Source organism: Antedon bifida, chromosome 6 (genome assembly GCF_963402885.1).
Source record: "Antedon bifida chromosome 6, ecAntBifi1.1, whole genome shotgun sequence".
Classification (NCBI taxonomy): Eukaryota; Metazoa; Echinodermata; class Crinoidea; order Comatulida; family Antedonidae; genus Antedon; species Antedon bifida.
The window spans coordinates 17063939-17080529 of NC_136231.1; the positions used below are offsets into that span (position 1 = coordinate 17063939).

The 16591-nt window shown below is 30.1% G+C and overlaps 1 protein-coding gene across 5 annotated transcripts in view; it reads right to left on the reverse strand.

Annotated features, from left to right (window-relative positions):
• LOC144845381 (stress-activated protein kinase JNK-like) overlaps positions 1-16091 on the reverse strand; it is a 28934-nt gene extending 12843 nt beyond the window's left edge. For 2 of the 5 annotated variants that reach the window (XM_078702669.1, XM_078702668.1), the window contains exons 1-2: positions 16006-16091; positions 6557-6804 (exon numbers count right to left, since the gene is read on the reverse strand). In XM_078702669.1, the coding sequence (XP_078558795.1) occupies positions 6557-6559 (3 nt within the window). In that variant the 5' untranslated portion in view covers positions 6560-6804; positions 16006-16091. Of the gene's footprint in view, positions 1-251; positions 327-6551; positions 6805-16005 lie in introns of those variants that run through there. The other 3 variants (XM_078702670.1, XM_078702671.1, XM_078702672.1) reach the window with 3 other exon arrangements.
• Between the last annotated feature and the right edge of the window lie 500 nt (positions 16092-16591).

Consider the following 16591-nt stretch of genomic DNA (forward strand, 5'->3'; position numbering starts at 1 on the left):
TTTGTAATAATATTAAAAATCCTAAATAATATTAATTAGCAGTGATCAAAACTAAATATTAATTCAAATTAGAATAAAATCAATACATTAAATAAAAAGCACTAATTAACAGGAAACTTACTGTAAAAGTATAAATATTAACACTAAATATTGACCAAAACAACTGAAAAATGCAAAATGAAAATTAAACTTCTGCCAAAAAAATAAAGCCATGCACAAAAAGCAAATATACATAAATAAATATGAATTACCAAAAAAATATCAAAAGCTGTATCGTAGTATGTTAATGAACGTTCTGCTGATACTGTACCTCTCAGTCATACTATTTAGTATTACTATGTAAATGTAAATAGTATTGTATTCGGTGGTGTATAGTAATTGGCATTCTTATACATAAATAGCAAATGGGACTTTTTCTTTTTTTGGGATGGGATTTTTTATTGTATTACATTTTATTTCCTTTAACAAAGTACAATTGAGGAAATAATATGACATACAATTTGGAAAATTTGTATTTTATTTATAAATAATATAGAAATTTGTATTTATATTTTAAAATCCAAAGGCAAATTACTGAAAAAATGACAATGCTGTGGGTATCAGTGGCTGGATCTCAATGGAGATACAAAAAAAAGCGAAAAGCTAAATCAAAATGATAAAGTAAAACAGCCAGAAAAGTTAGCAGAGCTTTGGGGCAACACTATGTTTTTAAGGCGTATTCAGATTTTAATGTAAGGTCCTAGGTGAAACATTGCATAATGTTTAAATTACAATCCAAAGGGTCATGTATCCACTACAGGTAGTCTCTGAACATGACAAGGGCTGCCTAAACCAGTTATCCAGGACGTATCACTCAACTCGTTTTGTTTATTTTAATAAAACCATTACTATACAAATTGTGTACTTCTGGACCTATTATTAATAGTAATCCTTATCCAAGAAAACTAATTTTATCACCACCAGTAATATGGGACGTGTCAGCCTTTTATGTTAATGGCTATTGTAATTATGATGCCCTTGTATTGTATTAATAACTATGGTTACACAATTTAATATTTTAGTAATATCATTTTATTATGCATTTCATTTACCATATATGGCAAGTCTGTAAAGAGATCATTCATATCATAAATAATGTCTTTCCAAGTATTTTAATAAGCTGCTTTTAAAGGTTGTCCATAATTTTGTAACAATTAGCTAGCTGATTCACAAAAAAAATTTGAGGGTTAGGGTTGCAATAGATACAGTATTTATTATTGCAACCTTCAATTATTACCAATTCATTCTTTAACAATCAAACAATTCACACTATTTTAATAGTTTGTAAAATCTCAATTCTATTTTTAAACATATACTGTACACTCTTATCAACAGCTCTCTATCAAATAAAATTATTATTTACCAAAATTCTGTGTAAACATACATCCCCCAAAGTGGTTTTCCAGAAGTTATTTGCTTTAAACAATAGCTGTTTATAAGTGGTCTAGGTGTTATGTCACCTACAAAAGTTAACCAACAAATATTCTCCACACTTTGGTAATTTATCCAAAAGAAAAGAGGAGGGGCCTACTGTACAGTAATTGTAAGGAGATATAATGAATACCTAAATAAAGCAATAAGTAGGCCTATATTCATGAATTCAGTATACAGTACTGTTGTTTACACTCGCATACCACTGTATAATTAATATAATCACAATATTATGTACTGTACACTATAGTACAGAAACTACTGTAGCAGAATTGTCTTCCTACTGTAGAACCTATTAACACATGCTTGACCATTTTGATTATAATTTTATTACGTTAACTGTAAAACAATGACCATGCAATTATTTGAATTCGCTACTCACAGTCACTTTCTTGTAAAAATGATTAGACATTGTTATGGAAGGTTAAAGGTCAACAACCACCATCAGACAAACGTAAAATACTCTTACAAATATACTTTCTAAAAATTCTTGCAAATATCTACAGTACAGTACTTTTAGCAAACGATAATATAATATTCCTGTCTGGCTACAATAAGCAAATGCTAAGCAAAGTTATGATGTGCAATGCACTGTGGGATAGATCAATCGACGACACGTGCAGTGAAGCATTTGTTTCTATACATAATTTAAGATTCCTTTGTATAGTAGGAGATAAATGTTGTGCATTGTGTGAGTGTATGCTTTGATCTATTCTTATAATAGTTTATCTTTGGTGTTTTTCTCACTAATGAATGATGACCTAATTGTTACTAAAGTTCATCATGTCAAGACGTCTTTGTATTCATGACCTCCTTTGTAAATAAATCCTAGCCGCTGTTTTTATTGAAAATCAAGAACATTTTAAATATTTAAACTTTAGTTTTGTAATACATTATTAATTTTTATTTCTTATTGTATACTTTTTTTAAACAATTTTCCATTATCAACTAGAATTTAATTCGTCACTTTGACGAATTATAGGTGATCATTTTTATCATTTTACTGATTTTTTTTTAAACATGCACGTACGTTAACATACGATCGGAAAATGTTGATGTATGCCATCCTATTATATTCTTATAGAGCTGAGTTGTGCCTATATGCCATATACAATATGTACAGTATATACTGTATATCTATATACAGTGTAGCATAGGTGAAATTACGGGACACACATGTTCTAATTTTTTGGCATGATGACGTTATCAAACTAAACTTTAAGATGACAATTTCGAAAGATAATTAATTGAGCAAAAAAATATAAGATTTGGAAAAAAATTTGGCACGTAGAAGCGCTGTGCGCGCTCTTTGAATTGTGTATAACTTTGACGAAAAATATGAAAAAACTACTTTTTCACTTCAACTGGCCATATGTTAACGTCACAACATCCGATAGGCTTAATTTTTATATGAATTAATATCTACATTTCATCAGCTTTCATAATAAATTATAATCATCAAGGTAACCTTCAATTCTGAAGAGCTGTAAGATATTCAAATTTACTGCGAAGGTGAAATTACACGGCCTACGTTATTCAAGTTTTTACGCGTGATGACGTCATTAAAATGAAGATAGTGTCAACTCATGATAAAGATAATTAATTAAGCAAGCACATACTGAAAGTTGTGCGAAATTCGAGCACACATAACCAAGATGCGCTCTGTTGAATGTGATAATCTACACAAAAAGATAACAAATCCTAATTTTTAAATTCAAGTGGCCATTTGATGACGTCAAAACATTTTGTACGTAAAATGTGTACATGAATTCATATCTACAACTCAATGGCTTCCAGAATAAGTTAAAAAAATCGGGGGTCATCTTGCATTCTGAAGAATTATTTTCATTTTAAAAAAGACCTATTTTTCACCATTTTCAGAACTTTTGTAAAATTAATGTGCGCACTTTGTCATTTTTAACGTGCTCGTATAGCGTTATTTTAAGTCGGAACTGACTCAAATTTGGTGAATGTACTAAGGATGGTGAGTAGAATGAGATTTGTAAAAAAAATTCATGTTTTTTACGCTTTTTAAGTATCGCGCTCGCAAAAACGCATTTTTGCGCAGTAATTTTTTGAAACACGCAAATGGCCTAATTCATGCTCTAAATTGATCAAAACTTAATTTTGAGCGTTTTAAATTTTTAACGCGCGATATCACGCGCATGAACCTACGTGCGCGTGCGTTTTTATTTGCTAATATTTTTACCCTTGATCTGAAGTTTACGTGTAGTGAATTTCATTAATATGTGATAATGAATTATGGAGATATGATTGATAATGTGATTTCGCAAAATGGCGTATAAATGTCGTCACGGATGAGTGATCACGCTGGAAAGCTTATTAGGATTAAGTTATATTATTTGAAAGATATTCTGAAATTTTTGTAATTATTGACATTAAACTTTTTGAGATAATTGTTACACAAAATAGTGTACAGAAACAATAAAAAGAAAAAAAAAAATAATAATAAAGATTTTATACAATAACAATAGGTGATCATTTTATTCTAAATGATCACCTAATTAATTCAAATTGATTTGGCAAACTGGTAGGATATAATTGAATTACCAATATTCAGTTGCTATGCTTCATAATGAAATGTTCTGTACAAATTCTCTCAAAACTGAAACATATGTTCAGTCAATACTTAAAGCATAGGATAGTAAGCTATGCAATTTATGTCCCTGTTTTTGACATATTTTAAGATCAGGCAAAACCTGTTTTTTATGAGTTCCTTCCTGGTTCCTTATTCAACAAGGTGATCTGTCCACAGGTAGCTTTTATTGTAAACTAAAGTGTTTAATCCTTAACACAATATTCTAAACTGTATCCAAGCTTACAATTGTATTGGCTGTGCTTTACTCTACAGTAATATTAAAATAAAACTCATGCAGCACAACTGGTTTTCTACAGTTACTTTATGAAAGAAAAAATACAGTATTTAAATTTTAATGCAAAAATTGTATTTTACCTGGTGTTCATTTACAGTAACAGTAACAATAATAATAAATTAAAGCTTACATTGCTAACTTATTATCTATGCTAAACTGAATTTCCTCTCATAAATGCAGGTATCCTCTTTTGGGTGAGGGATATTTGTGAGTTTAAATCCAGGTGCAAGGTGCAAAAGAGACTTTATGACATGCATGATTGTCCTATAGAACACTGTTTGTTCTGCAACCAGGTAATTGTAACGGTTATGAATAATGGTGCTTTGCTTTAACCGCCCAGGAATTTAAACATTCAATATTTTTTTTAAACTAGTGCAAGTTCAATTGATAATTTCTGTATCTTTAAAAATAAATTTTTTTCAGCGATTTGAACTTTCTTTTTGAATATCTATGTTAATCTATGAACGCAATCTCTACTCAATTTCCCTTTCTGTAGCAATTAGCATAATCATATTCTTTGTCTACCTTCTATTAACAAAGAACACCTTTAACGGAACACAGTATCAAGTCTAGTTCCTCTGTGAAACAATACTAAAGCTACTGTAATAATATAGAGTATAATAACGGTTTTAAACGCCATCATAGGAAGCAATTAGATTTAAGCTTAGATAGAAAACACCCTGAAATGTCAAAGGTCATGTAATAAATGTAGCAAAAAAACTAGGCATGAGCTTGAGCTCTGTTGTGAGGATGATTTATGGAATGTGTGGGTAGCAGATTCATGCTAGCTGCCTACAGACAATCGGCCACCAATACAGCTACACTTTAGGCTTACTTATGTAATTATTGTCAATTCTAGAAATTAAACAATATTCCTATTGTGTAATAAAGTACTGCTGTACAAATATTTAATATCATAAATTGCATGCTTGCATACAAACATGTCCACTCCCTATGTATTGTAAAACATTGGTTTAAAAATTTGAATAAAACCTTAGATTTTCCCGAGATTTTGTGGGTACAACTTCTGATAATGTTTACCCAGTTTGAACTATACAGTGTAGAGTATGTTATCTCCTGGAAATAAATTAATATGACGAAAATAAGATAACTTGTGTTAACCTGACAAGCACTACCTTTACTCAGAATACTAACAATACATTCAATGATGAATTGTTTCAATGTTCATTTACGACAAGACACAGTAGGTTGCGCAGTTAATCTTTTTAATGAGTGTGTGTTGTCAGAACACCATTCATGCAGTCAAAATTAATGCTTATTTGTTTGACTTTATCAGATAAAAAAACATTCACTCGAATATTCAGTTTATCTACGATCACATACTGAACACTACATACCATTACCAAATAAATAAAATGGTGTAAAATGAGAATAACATAGCTACTTGACAAAAAATTGACTGAGAATTGAGTCCCAATGGTCAGTTTATATTACTATAGGCTACTGTATACAGTGTAGTGTGTGAAAGATGACTTACAATTTGTAGACTGATAAATTTGAAACAAAATTGATAGGAATATATTACCAGCCCTGATATTACTCTGCAAGTTTAGTATCCTGGTAGAAAGATTAGCTTAGATTAAGGAAGACAGATAAAACTAAAACAAAAGGTCACCGATCATTAACATTACAAAAGCAATATTATAGATTAAAGATACTTCCTATTCAATTATAAAAAATGTAATGAAATTGAAACAGTATTATGAAAATGGACAAATTTGAAGTTCTTTAAAACTTAGTACACCACCAGAACAGGTAAATTGTACTGTAGGACTAGGATGTGCTTATAACCATACCTCAGTATTGTACTGTAGGATGGACTTATGCCCACATCTCAGTATTGTACTGGATAGGATGGGCTTAACTACACAGTATGCATATATCTAAACTAACAATTAACATTAATGAAAATTAAGTAGTATATTAAAAAACAAGCAATACAAGATTTAGAAAATGACTAACACTGTACACCTACAACAGTAACTCCAATTAATTTCCCCAAAAAATGTGCTATATTTATTGTAAGAATTATAGGCTGTTTATTACAAGAAGAATTAATTAGTGATTAGCCAAAGTGGCGCATACCTCATCAGTGTTGTACCAGCAGACGAGACATTACAAGCGAAATAACTCAAACACAGGCGCATACAACAAACACATACTTACCGTACCATATTCGGATGAACGAAAAATGACAGGCAGCTATTGTACACTCTCTGTTGTGGTAGGCTACTGGGTAGTTAGGTTTAGTAGGTTTCTCAACTCAAAATTTTAGTCAGTCAGTGTCAATTTTGACTCTCTGTGTGTCCTGTCAGTTCACACGAAGTGGCTAGTAATGTATGGTGTTTTAAAAGCTTAATTCCCAGCAGAATAAGAGTGCCGGCTTCACTTTCTTTAATAAAATACTTCATATGATAATCTACAAAAAGTCAAAAAATATTACACATTTAGTTTTGTTGTAATATTTGTTTAAAAATGAAATTATAGTATGAAAATAAACTACAAAAGCTATTTCTAATTATTGAATAACATAAAAAATGTACATACATTTTTAGGTGATCATTTAGAATAAAATGATCACCTATTGTTATTGTATAAAATCTTTATTATTATTTTTTTTTTTCTTTTTATTGTTTCTGTACACTATTTTGTGTAACAATTATCTCAAAAAGTTTAATGTCAATGATTACAAAAATTTCAGAATATCTTTCAAATAATATAACTTAATCCTAATAAGCTTTCCAGCATGATCACTCATCCGTGACGACATTTATACGCCATTTTGCGAAATCACATTATCAATCATATCTCCATAATTCATTATCACATATTAATGAAATTCACTACACGTAAACTTCAGATCAAGGGTAAAAATATTAGCAAATAAAAACGCACGCGCACGTAGGTTCATGCGCGTGATATCGCGCGTTAAAAATTTAAAACGCTCAAAATTAAGTTTTGATCAATTTAGAGCATGAATTAGGCCATTTGCGTGTTTCAAAAAATTACTGCGCAAAAATGCGTTTTTGCGCGCGCGATACTTAAAAAGCGTAAAAAACATGAATTTTTTTTACAAATCTCATTCTACTCACCATCCTTAGTACATTCACCAAATTTGAGTCAGTTCCGACTTAAAATAACGCTATACGAGCACGTTAAAAATGACAAAATGCGCACATTAATTTTACAAAAGTTCTGAAAATGGTGAAAAATAGGTCTTTTTTAAAATGAAAATAATTCTTCAGAATGCAAGATGACCCCCGATTTTTTTAACTTATTCTGGAAGCCATTGAGTTGTAGATATGAATTCATGTACACATTTTACGTACAAAATGTTTTGACGTCATCAAATGGCCACTTGAATTTAAAAATTAGGATTTGTTATCTTTTTGTGTAGATTATCACATTCAACAGAGCGCATCTTGGTTATGTGTGCTCGAATTTCGCACAACTTTCAGTATGTGCTTGCTTAATTAATTATCTTTATCATGAGTTGACACTATTTTCATTTTAATGACGTCATCACGCGTAAAAACTTGAATAACCTAGGCCGTGTAATTTCACCTTCGCAGTAAATTTGAATATCTTACTGCTCTTCAGAATTGAAGGTTACCTTGATGATTATAATTTATTATGAAAGCTGATGAAATGTAGATATTAATTCATATAAAAATTAAGCCTATCGGATGTTGTGACGTTAACATATGGCCAGTTGAAGTGAAAAAGTAGTTTTTTCATATTTTTCGTCAAAGTTATACACAATTCAAAGAGCGCGCACAGCGCTTCTACGTGCCAAATTTTTTTCCAAATCTTATATTTTTTTGCTCAATTAATTATCTTTCGAAATTGTCATCTTAAAGTTTAGTTTGATAACGTCATCATGCCAAAAAATTAGAACATGTGTGTCCCGTAATTTCACCTATGCTACACTGTATATAGATATACAGTATATACTGTACATATTGTATATGGCATATAGGCACAACTCAGCACTATAAGCATATAATAGGATGGCATACATCAACATTTTCCGATCGTATGTTAACGTACGTGCATGTTTAAAAAAAATTAATTTCAGTAAAATGATAAAAATGATCACCTATAATTCGTCAAAGTGACGAATTAAATTCTAGTTTCCAGTTGATTTTATCAGTTTTTACAACATAAGATTTTCAACAGTATGTTATTGTCTTATTCGACCATTAGAGTCAAAGGTTACAGACGTATATTCATGAATAATTCATGAGCGAACATCCAGGATGTGTAGCCATGAGACTAAAATACTGTTACAATATGTGATGCACGAGTTAGACAACAACGCACATCATTGTGCATTGCATGCTGGGCTCTTTTCACCATATGAATACATAAAAATGTAATAATTTTTAAAGATAAATTGTGAATTAATAAGTAATAACATACTGAATTACGGTAATGCACCTCACATGACATTTAAAAATCAATGCCTGTACATTTTAAGAGAATTAAGGGAGTAAACAGTACGAAAAAAACCCTGTTGAATATGCCTTTTAAAACCGAAAGGTATCTAATAAAAAGTTAAAACATTCCAACAAAATTCTACGGATTATAAATCAGAAGTTAAAACATTTATATAATAAGAATTAATGTTCTTTGCCTGATGTGTTTATAAATACAATCTCAGGTATATTACGCCTACTGTATTTATCAAATCATCTTTATTATAAAACCAATTATGCCAATTTTATTAGGTGATCATTTAGAATAAAATGATCACCTATTGTTATTGTATAAAATCTTTATTATTATTTTTTTTTTTCTTTTTATTGTTTCTGTACACTATTTTGTGTAACAATTATCTCAAAAAGTTTAATGTCAATGATTACAAAAATTTCAGAATATCTTTCAAATAATATAACTTAATCCTAATAAGCTTTCCAGCGTGATCACTCATCCGTGACGACATTTATACGCCATTTTGCGAAATCACATTATCAATCATATCTCCATAATTCATTATCACATATTAATGAAATTCACTACACGTAAACTTCAGATCAAGGGTAAAAATATTAGCAAATAAAAATGCACGCGCACGTAGGTTCATGCGCGTGATATCGCGCGTTTAAAATTTAAAACGCTCAAAATTAAGTTTTGATCAATTTAGAGCATGAATTAGGCCATTTGCGTGTTTCAAAAAATTACTGCGCAAAAATGCGTTTTTGCGCGCGCGATACTTAAAAAGCGTAAAAAACATGAATTTTTTTTACAAATCTCATTCTACTCACCATCCTTAGTACATTCACCAAATTTGAGTCAGTTCCGACTTAAAATAACGCTATACGAGCACGTTAAAAATGACAAAATGCGCACATTAATTTTACAAAAGTTCTGAAAATGGTGAAAAATAGGTCTTTTTTAAAATGAAAATAATTCTTCAGAATGCAAGATGACCCCCGATTTTTTTAACTTATTCTGGAAGCCATTGAGTTGTAGATATGAATTCATGTACACATTTTACGTACAAAATGTTTTGACGTCATCAAATGGCCACTTGAATTTAAAAATTAGGATTTGTTATCTTTTTGTGTAGATTATCACATTCAACAGAGCGCATCTTGGTTATGTGTGCTCGAATTTCGCACAACTTTCAGTATGTGCTTGCTTAATTAATTATCTTTATCATGAGTTGACACTATCTTCATTTTAATGACGTCATCACGCGTAAAAACTTGAATAACGTAGGCCGTGTAATTTCACCTTCGCAGTAAATTTGAATATCTTACAGCTCTTCAGAATTGAAGGTTACCTTGATGATTATAATTTATTATGAAAGCTGATGAAATGTAGATATTAATTCATATAAAAATTAAGCCTATCGGATGTTGTGACGTTAACATATGGCCAGTTGAAGTGAAAAAGTAGTTTTTTCATATTTTTCGTCAAAGTTATACACAATTCAAAGAGCGCGCACAGCGCTTCTACGTGCCAAATTTTTTTCCAAATCTTATATTTTTTTGCTCAATTAATTATCTTTCGAAATTGTCATCTTAAAGTTTATCATCATCATCATGCCAAAAAATTAGAACATGTGTGTCCCGTAATTTCACCTATGCTACACTGTATATAGATATACAGTATATACTGTACATATTGTATATGGCGTATAGGCACAACTCAGCACTATAAGCATATAATAGGATGGCATACATCAACATTTTCCGATCGTATGTTAACGTACGTGCATGTTTAAAAAAAATTAATTTCAGTAAAATGATAAAAATGATCACCTATAATTCGTCAAAGTGACGAATTAAATTCTAGTTTTATATTAGAATTCATTTCAATCAAGAAATGGCAACAAACAATAATTGAAGAAAAATAATGTCAAGTTTGGGGTTGCTGCTACTGTAGCTTAAGATTATTCCAATTATGACCCTGTCCTGCCTGCCACACTGTAACCATTTGATAATATGTTATAAATCAAAACATACACAAAAACAAATTATTAACAATAACAAAAATATATGTAGAACAAACCTTTTAAATTGGAAATTAGAATATTGGTTTCCAATCATCAATATAGTGTTTAAATAGCTACAGTACTGTAGGTCAATGGCCTTGTCTCTGTTTGTCTCAGTATAATGTGGGTAATAATTTATACAAAACCACTGACCAATCACAGGGTTCAAATAATAGGGTGACTAAACAATTTATACTGTAGTTACCTCAAAATTGTTATTCATTTTAAAATTCTATTGTAAAATTCACAATATTGTAAACATGTTATCGCGCAACATTTATCAGCTGTGGTAGATTTGTAAACAGAGTTTATAATATTTTTGTTAATACCGTATCTAATTAAACAAATTCATTGTTCAACAATTATGAATCATAAAAATAATAATGTTGACGAAATATTTGAAGGCTCAGTCATATTCTTTTTAAAATTTTGTGTATGATGCTTAATTCTCTTATTTTTTCAGATGGCTCCCAATCTTGCTGGGGCTACTGGCTGTACTAAGTACAGTATAAGTACTTCTTTAAAGAATCTTTATAAAATTGTGCTAGAGATTACTGAAATATTGGCCATAATAAAACCAAAACAAGAATCTTTAAAAAAAAAAGCTTATACAGTGTACCCTGTATCTTCTTTACTAAATTCTAACATTAATTAATTTAGTCATACAAACAGCATACAGTAGTTAGTACTGTTTAATGTACAGTACACCCTCTGTATATAGAGTACACAGACCCTACATCTTCCAATTCACAACAGTGCTTTGTAATATTGCCCATTATGGTTACGATATTGAATGCTACACATAATTAAAATACAGACACATTACATAACCGGAAATTAAACTCACTAGCTGGCTCTTAAATTTCAATTCTCATTATTGCTATTCATTCAATGTCATCCTATTTTCACACATTTAACATTATTTGTAGCATTTTTCTATTTGTAATAATAGTTGAATATTTATTATGTGTCTACTGTAGTGAATCAGCAAAGTAAAAATAAAAGTTAAATATCTAGCTGTTGTTATTTCATATTTTAAAATAAATGTATCATTAGGATTTTTTCCAGTTATGATTTGATGAGAATTGACAGATATTGCTGTTTGTACACTCACTAGTTTATCTAGCATAGCATGATATGTCCTATACTACTACATACATACAGTAGGTATTCATTATTATCCAAGTTGAGTTTTAATGGACAGATTATAGAAACTACTGTAGTAAATGGTGCAAATGCAGATGGACTTAATCAAAGACTAATGCTATGTACCTACAACAACAAACAGTTCCTGGAAAAAGTGATCATTATCAGGTTCAAAGGTCAAAGTCAATGCACTGTACAACTATTGATTTTAAATTACACAATGGCTACTAAAAGCATGATCAGCATATTATGAATACTGTATATTGATAGAATTTGAATGGAAAGGTATCATTTATTATTATTATTAAAATAAACAATAAATATTTATTCATACAGTAGTTCTACATATTATTATTATTATTACAAGTCTTTACTTAACTTGAGTACATGATGTAATTTACAAATAACAAACATTACAATACTTTAGAAGAAAGAGTAAAATGTCACCTTAATAGGTGTGTCTCCTGAATAGGGATTGGCCTTAGTGTAAAACATCCCTCATTCGTTTATTGAGAGTTGTCCGAAAAGAGAAGTTCTACTGTTTTAATAATAATTATTCCAATTGCTGTAAATTTAAATATTATATAACAATAATTAATTATAAATTAGCCCTTTAATTACCATACACTACACCAATTTGAATACAGTATTCATAATTTTCAAAAGAATACTACTTTAAAAAATATTATAATTAAATGGTCGATCAGTAATTACAGTAGAAAATACATTTACAACTACAGCACCTTGGCTAATGATATTACTGCAAGTACTACTACGCAACAGTATGATATGAATAATTATTTTTACCATGTAAACTAACGTGACCTGTACTCCATCACTGAACAAAATTCCCATATCAAACTGATCTCATTGCCATTCCAAATGAGAGTTTCAATCAGCAAAATTAAGTAGTTCCTTGAGATGACCATTCAGATCAGTAGGCTTCTACTTTGACAACGTTTATGTATACATCACAGTCATACAGTATGTCGTCTATCCATGAACAATTTTTCCAATCATGAAAATATTTGCCCGACACTGAGCTATAAAATGATTATGAAATTTGACAGGTCGGAAGCCCCTTTTCCCACAGTTAATTAACGACTTGTTATCCAATTAGTGAAGGATACCCAACCTATCCTGTACGCTAAAAAACAATGTCAATAAAAGAAGTAAACTCGTCTGGGCTTCTAGCTTATGAATAACACCTATGGAATTCTTTTGTAACCAGAAAATATATTCTATATAAAGCGTTAGTGAGTCAGTAAGGTCTGTCATCTAATGTCCAATAATTATGTATGTCAATATATTATCATTAATAATCAGGTAGCCTAAAGTTCATTCTAAACAACACACGGGCTGAAGCTTCATTTTCTTCAATGTATTTGGCACAATTATTTTTATACTTTCTATTCTCAATGTATACCATTTTCATCAGTCTTTGTATAGTTTAATTTTTAAATCAAATGATGAATATTAAATTAATATGTTTTACATTCATCATCTTGATGATCTACCTGGATCTGAACATATTCTCCTTATATCAGCTGTATTTTAACGGGTGGTTTAGACCAGTGCTTTTTTAGTGCGGTTTTAAATTGGTTTAAAATTCAATCAAATATTTTGGCAAAGATTTCCAACAATTTATAGTTCTTATAGAGAACATATTCTGTCTTGCTTTCGATTTTACTTTTGTTTTCTTTATGTTTAGCTGATGACCCCTTGTACTGGACACTCTACTCATCTTGAAAAATTTACTGACATCTACTTTACTGATACCTCACATCATTTTAAATATTTCATCATGAGCAACTCTTAAGTAATGTACTGTAGCAAGATTCATATTGATCAGATTGATCATGAGCAAGTCATGAGCAAAATGTACACTCATCATCTAATAATACTCTCCTCTATTGTAAAATAAATTAAGTCGTGTACAGTTGGGTATACATTTTATGTAATGCTGTATACAGCAGTTTTCAAAATTAATTTAATTCACCATTTATCTAAGCATTTGACATCATGTAATAGACTACGATGACTAATATTCCATTAACTGCTATAAAACATCAAATATTACTTATAAGTTATACTGTACATTATAGAATATCAAGTCAGATTAAATTCCCATTAAAGGGATGTCCCAGCCATGAAGTCATAACTAAAAATAGATTATTCAAAAACATTGATTCAGCCAATCAGAACTGTTCAATGGCTGACATATGCATGATGATGTCATCACAAAATCAATATGTTATCAAGCAAATTATACTGTACCTGTAAAATGCATAAATAATATTTATATCTATCTACTATATATTTTTACACTTACAGCCTCTGGACTGTAAAAGAAATTTTCGAATATTTTTTAATGGTCAGAAATATTCATTTATTTTTGAGAAAATTCAATTCAGTCAACATATTTATACTGGCCACCATCAAAATCAGTGACCAATGACTTCATGTACTGTAGGACGGCATCCTCATACTTTATATTTTTAATCTGTATTATTTTTAACATTCAGTGTTACAATGGCTTCAAAAAATAATATTCTATTTTATTATAATATAATTTCATCAAATAATATTCAAAAACAAATATGTAATATGCACTGTTTAAACATTTTAATATTCAATATTCATAAACCCAATAATTTGACCAGAGTTAGTAGTGAAAAAACTCAATTCAATATTCTGTGATTAAATACTGTTCAAGTTAAGTAGTAATTTCCAGAATTGTAATCTTAGACAAAATCTTAGAAAACTAATCAATTTCAAATCTAGAATGCTTAATTTATTCCTCCTCCATAAATTAGACTGTGACCCAGATAACAGTCTATAATTTAATACTTTTTATATAAATATAAATAAAGTTTTCATTTATTTCCCCCTAACATAGTAACAACATACTGTACATGCCAACATCTGAAGTTAAAAAAATGGGAGGTTGTGTTTTTTTTACAGTAGGCCAACAGCGCCCTCTATCTATTATCGAGAGGTAAGGAATGCAGTGTGTGACGTCACAAGGGGTAGCTATGTACTATAAGGGGATTTTGGGACCATAACCTCAGACCTTATATACTTCCTTACAATATTGTATAACATTCAATATGTAGCCCTAGACTAGGGACCTTGGTTAAATAAGGTGTCTGATCATTTCGGCTGCCGGTTATGGAATGACCAAATTCATAGCATGTCAACAAGGACAAAATATGTATTGTTCATTTCGGCTGCCAGATTGTGTAAGCATTGTTGAATATGTCATGTGTCAAAATATTTATTTACTACTAATACTATTCCCTGAAATATAAACTCAGTTTTGATCTTTAGTACTCATAGGAAAAATTAATTATCGTTCATTTTATTATTAGTATTCAAAAACGTCATCATTTACAATGTCGTGTTATAAAAAAGGGGAATCTCTGAACTACTGAGTCGTCAGCGCATGACACATGCAGCGCAGCAGCATAATTCTCTAAAATATTCGATAAAATGGTAAAAGTACACAAAGAAATTAGTTATCGTTTATTTTATTATTAATATTATTTGTTGGTAAACTTCATCATTTACATACGTCGGGTTTATAAAAATAATGAGTACTGATTGGCAGGCAACAATGCACAGTAGAAAGGATCCACAACAAGAAGGCCCACAGATCACATGGTAGCGCATATTAATATTATTGTGCAGGAGGTACGCATGGTTCTCACACAAGTAATGGATTGAATCCAAATATTCATTTACTCATTCAAGGCAGCCTACCTATGCAACTTTCACTTGCACCACCAATACACCACCTCCACCGCCGCCGCTTGACGCGCCCCGAACCGATAATCAAGATGAGTCCGGTGGGCCTAAATTATACAACATACATCCTTGAAAATAATAAAATCACAGCAATATACAATTTATTTTTACATCATTCTTTATCACAGATTTATATATTTTGCAAAAAAATGAATAAAAACTCACGCTAAACACTTTAACATTGTCAAATTAACATCTAATAATCCATTCGTTTTTCGTATAGCCTAGCGGTATTCCCCATTGACGAAAATTACACAGAAGAAAAGACGTCAGCAAAATTATGTTCGTAAAGTGAAAGATAGAGGGCGTGAACACAATATTTTTTATCATCATTTCACATCATCATAGTCAAAAGAAAGTCAATTGACTGACATCATAATTATTTCAACAATATTAATCATTATTATCGTATCATCGATAGCAAAATATGTTATAATTTTCATAGTTTCAACATAAAGAAAGGATTCGCTTACAAAATTTATTTTCTAAATATAATTTATTTAACTTCCTTCTTAACCAGAAGTCGTCTAATAAGTTTGATGACTTAATATAATATATAATATAAATAATAATATAATAATATATAATGAAAAAAATCCGAAAAAGAGTGCCATTATGACGTGAATTTGATCCAATAGTTCGAACTGCATTGTTTATCTTTATTTTCATATTTCCAAGTATAATAAGTACAAAATTTTTAACCCTAACCATGGTGGAGCTGAGAGTCATGGCGAGTATTATATATTTTGTT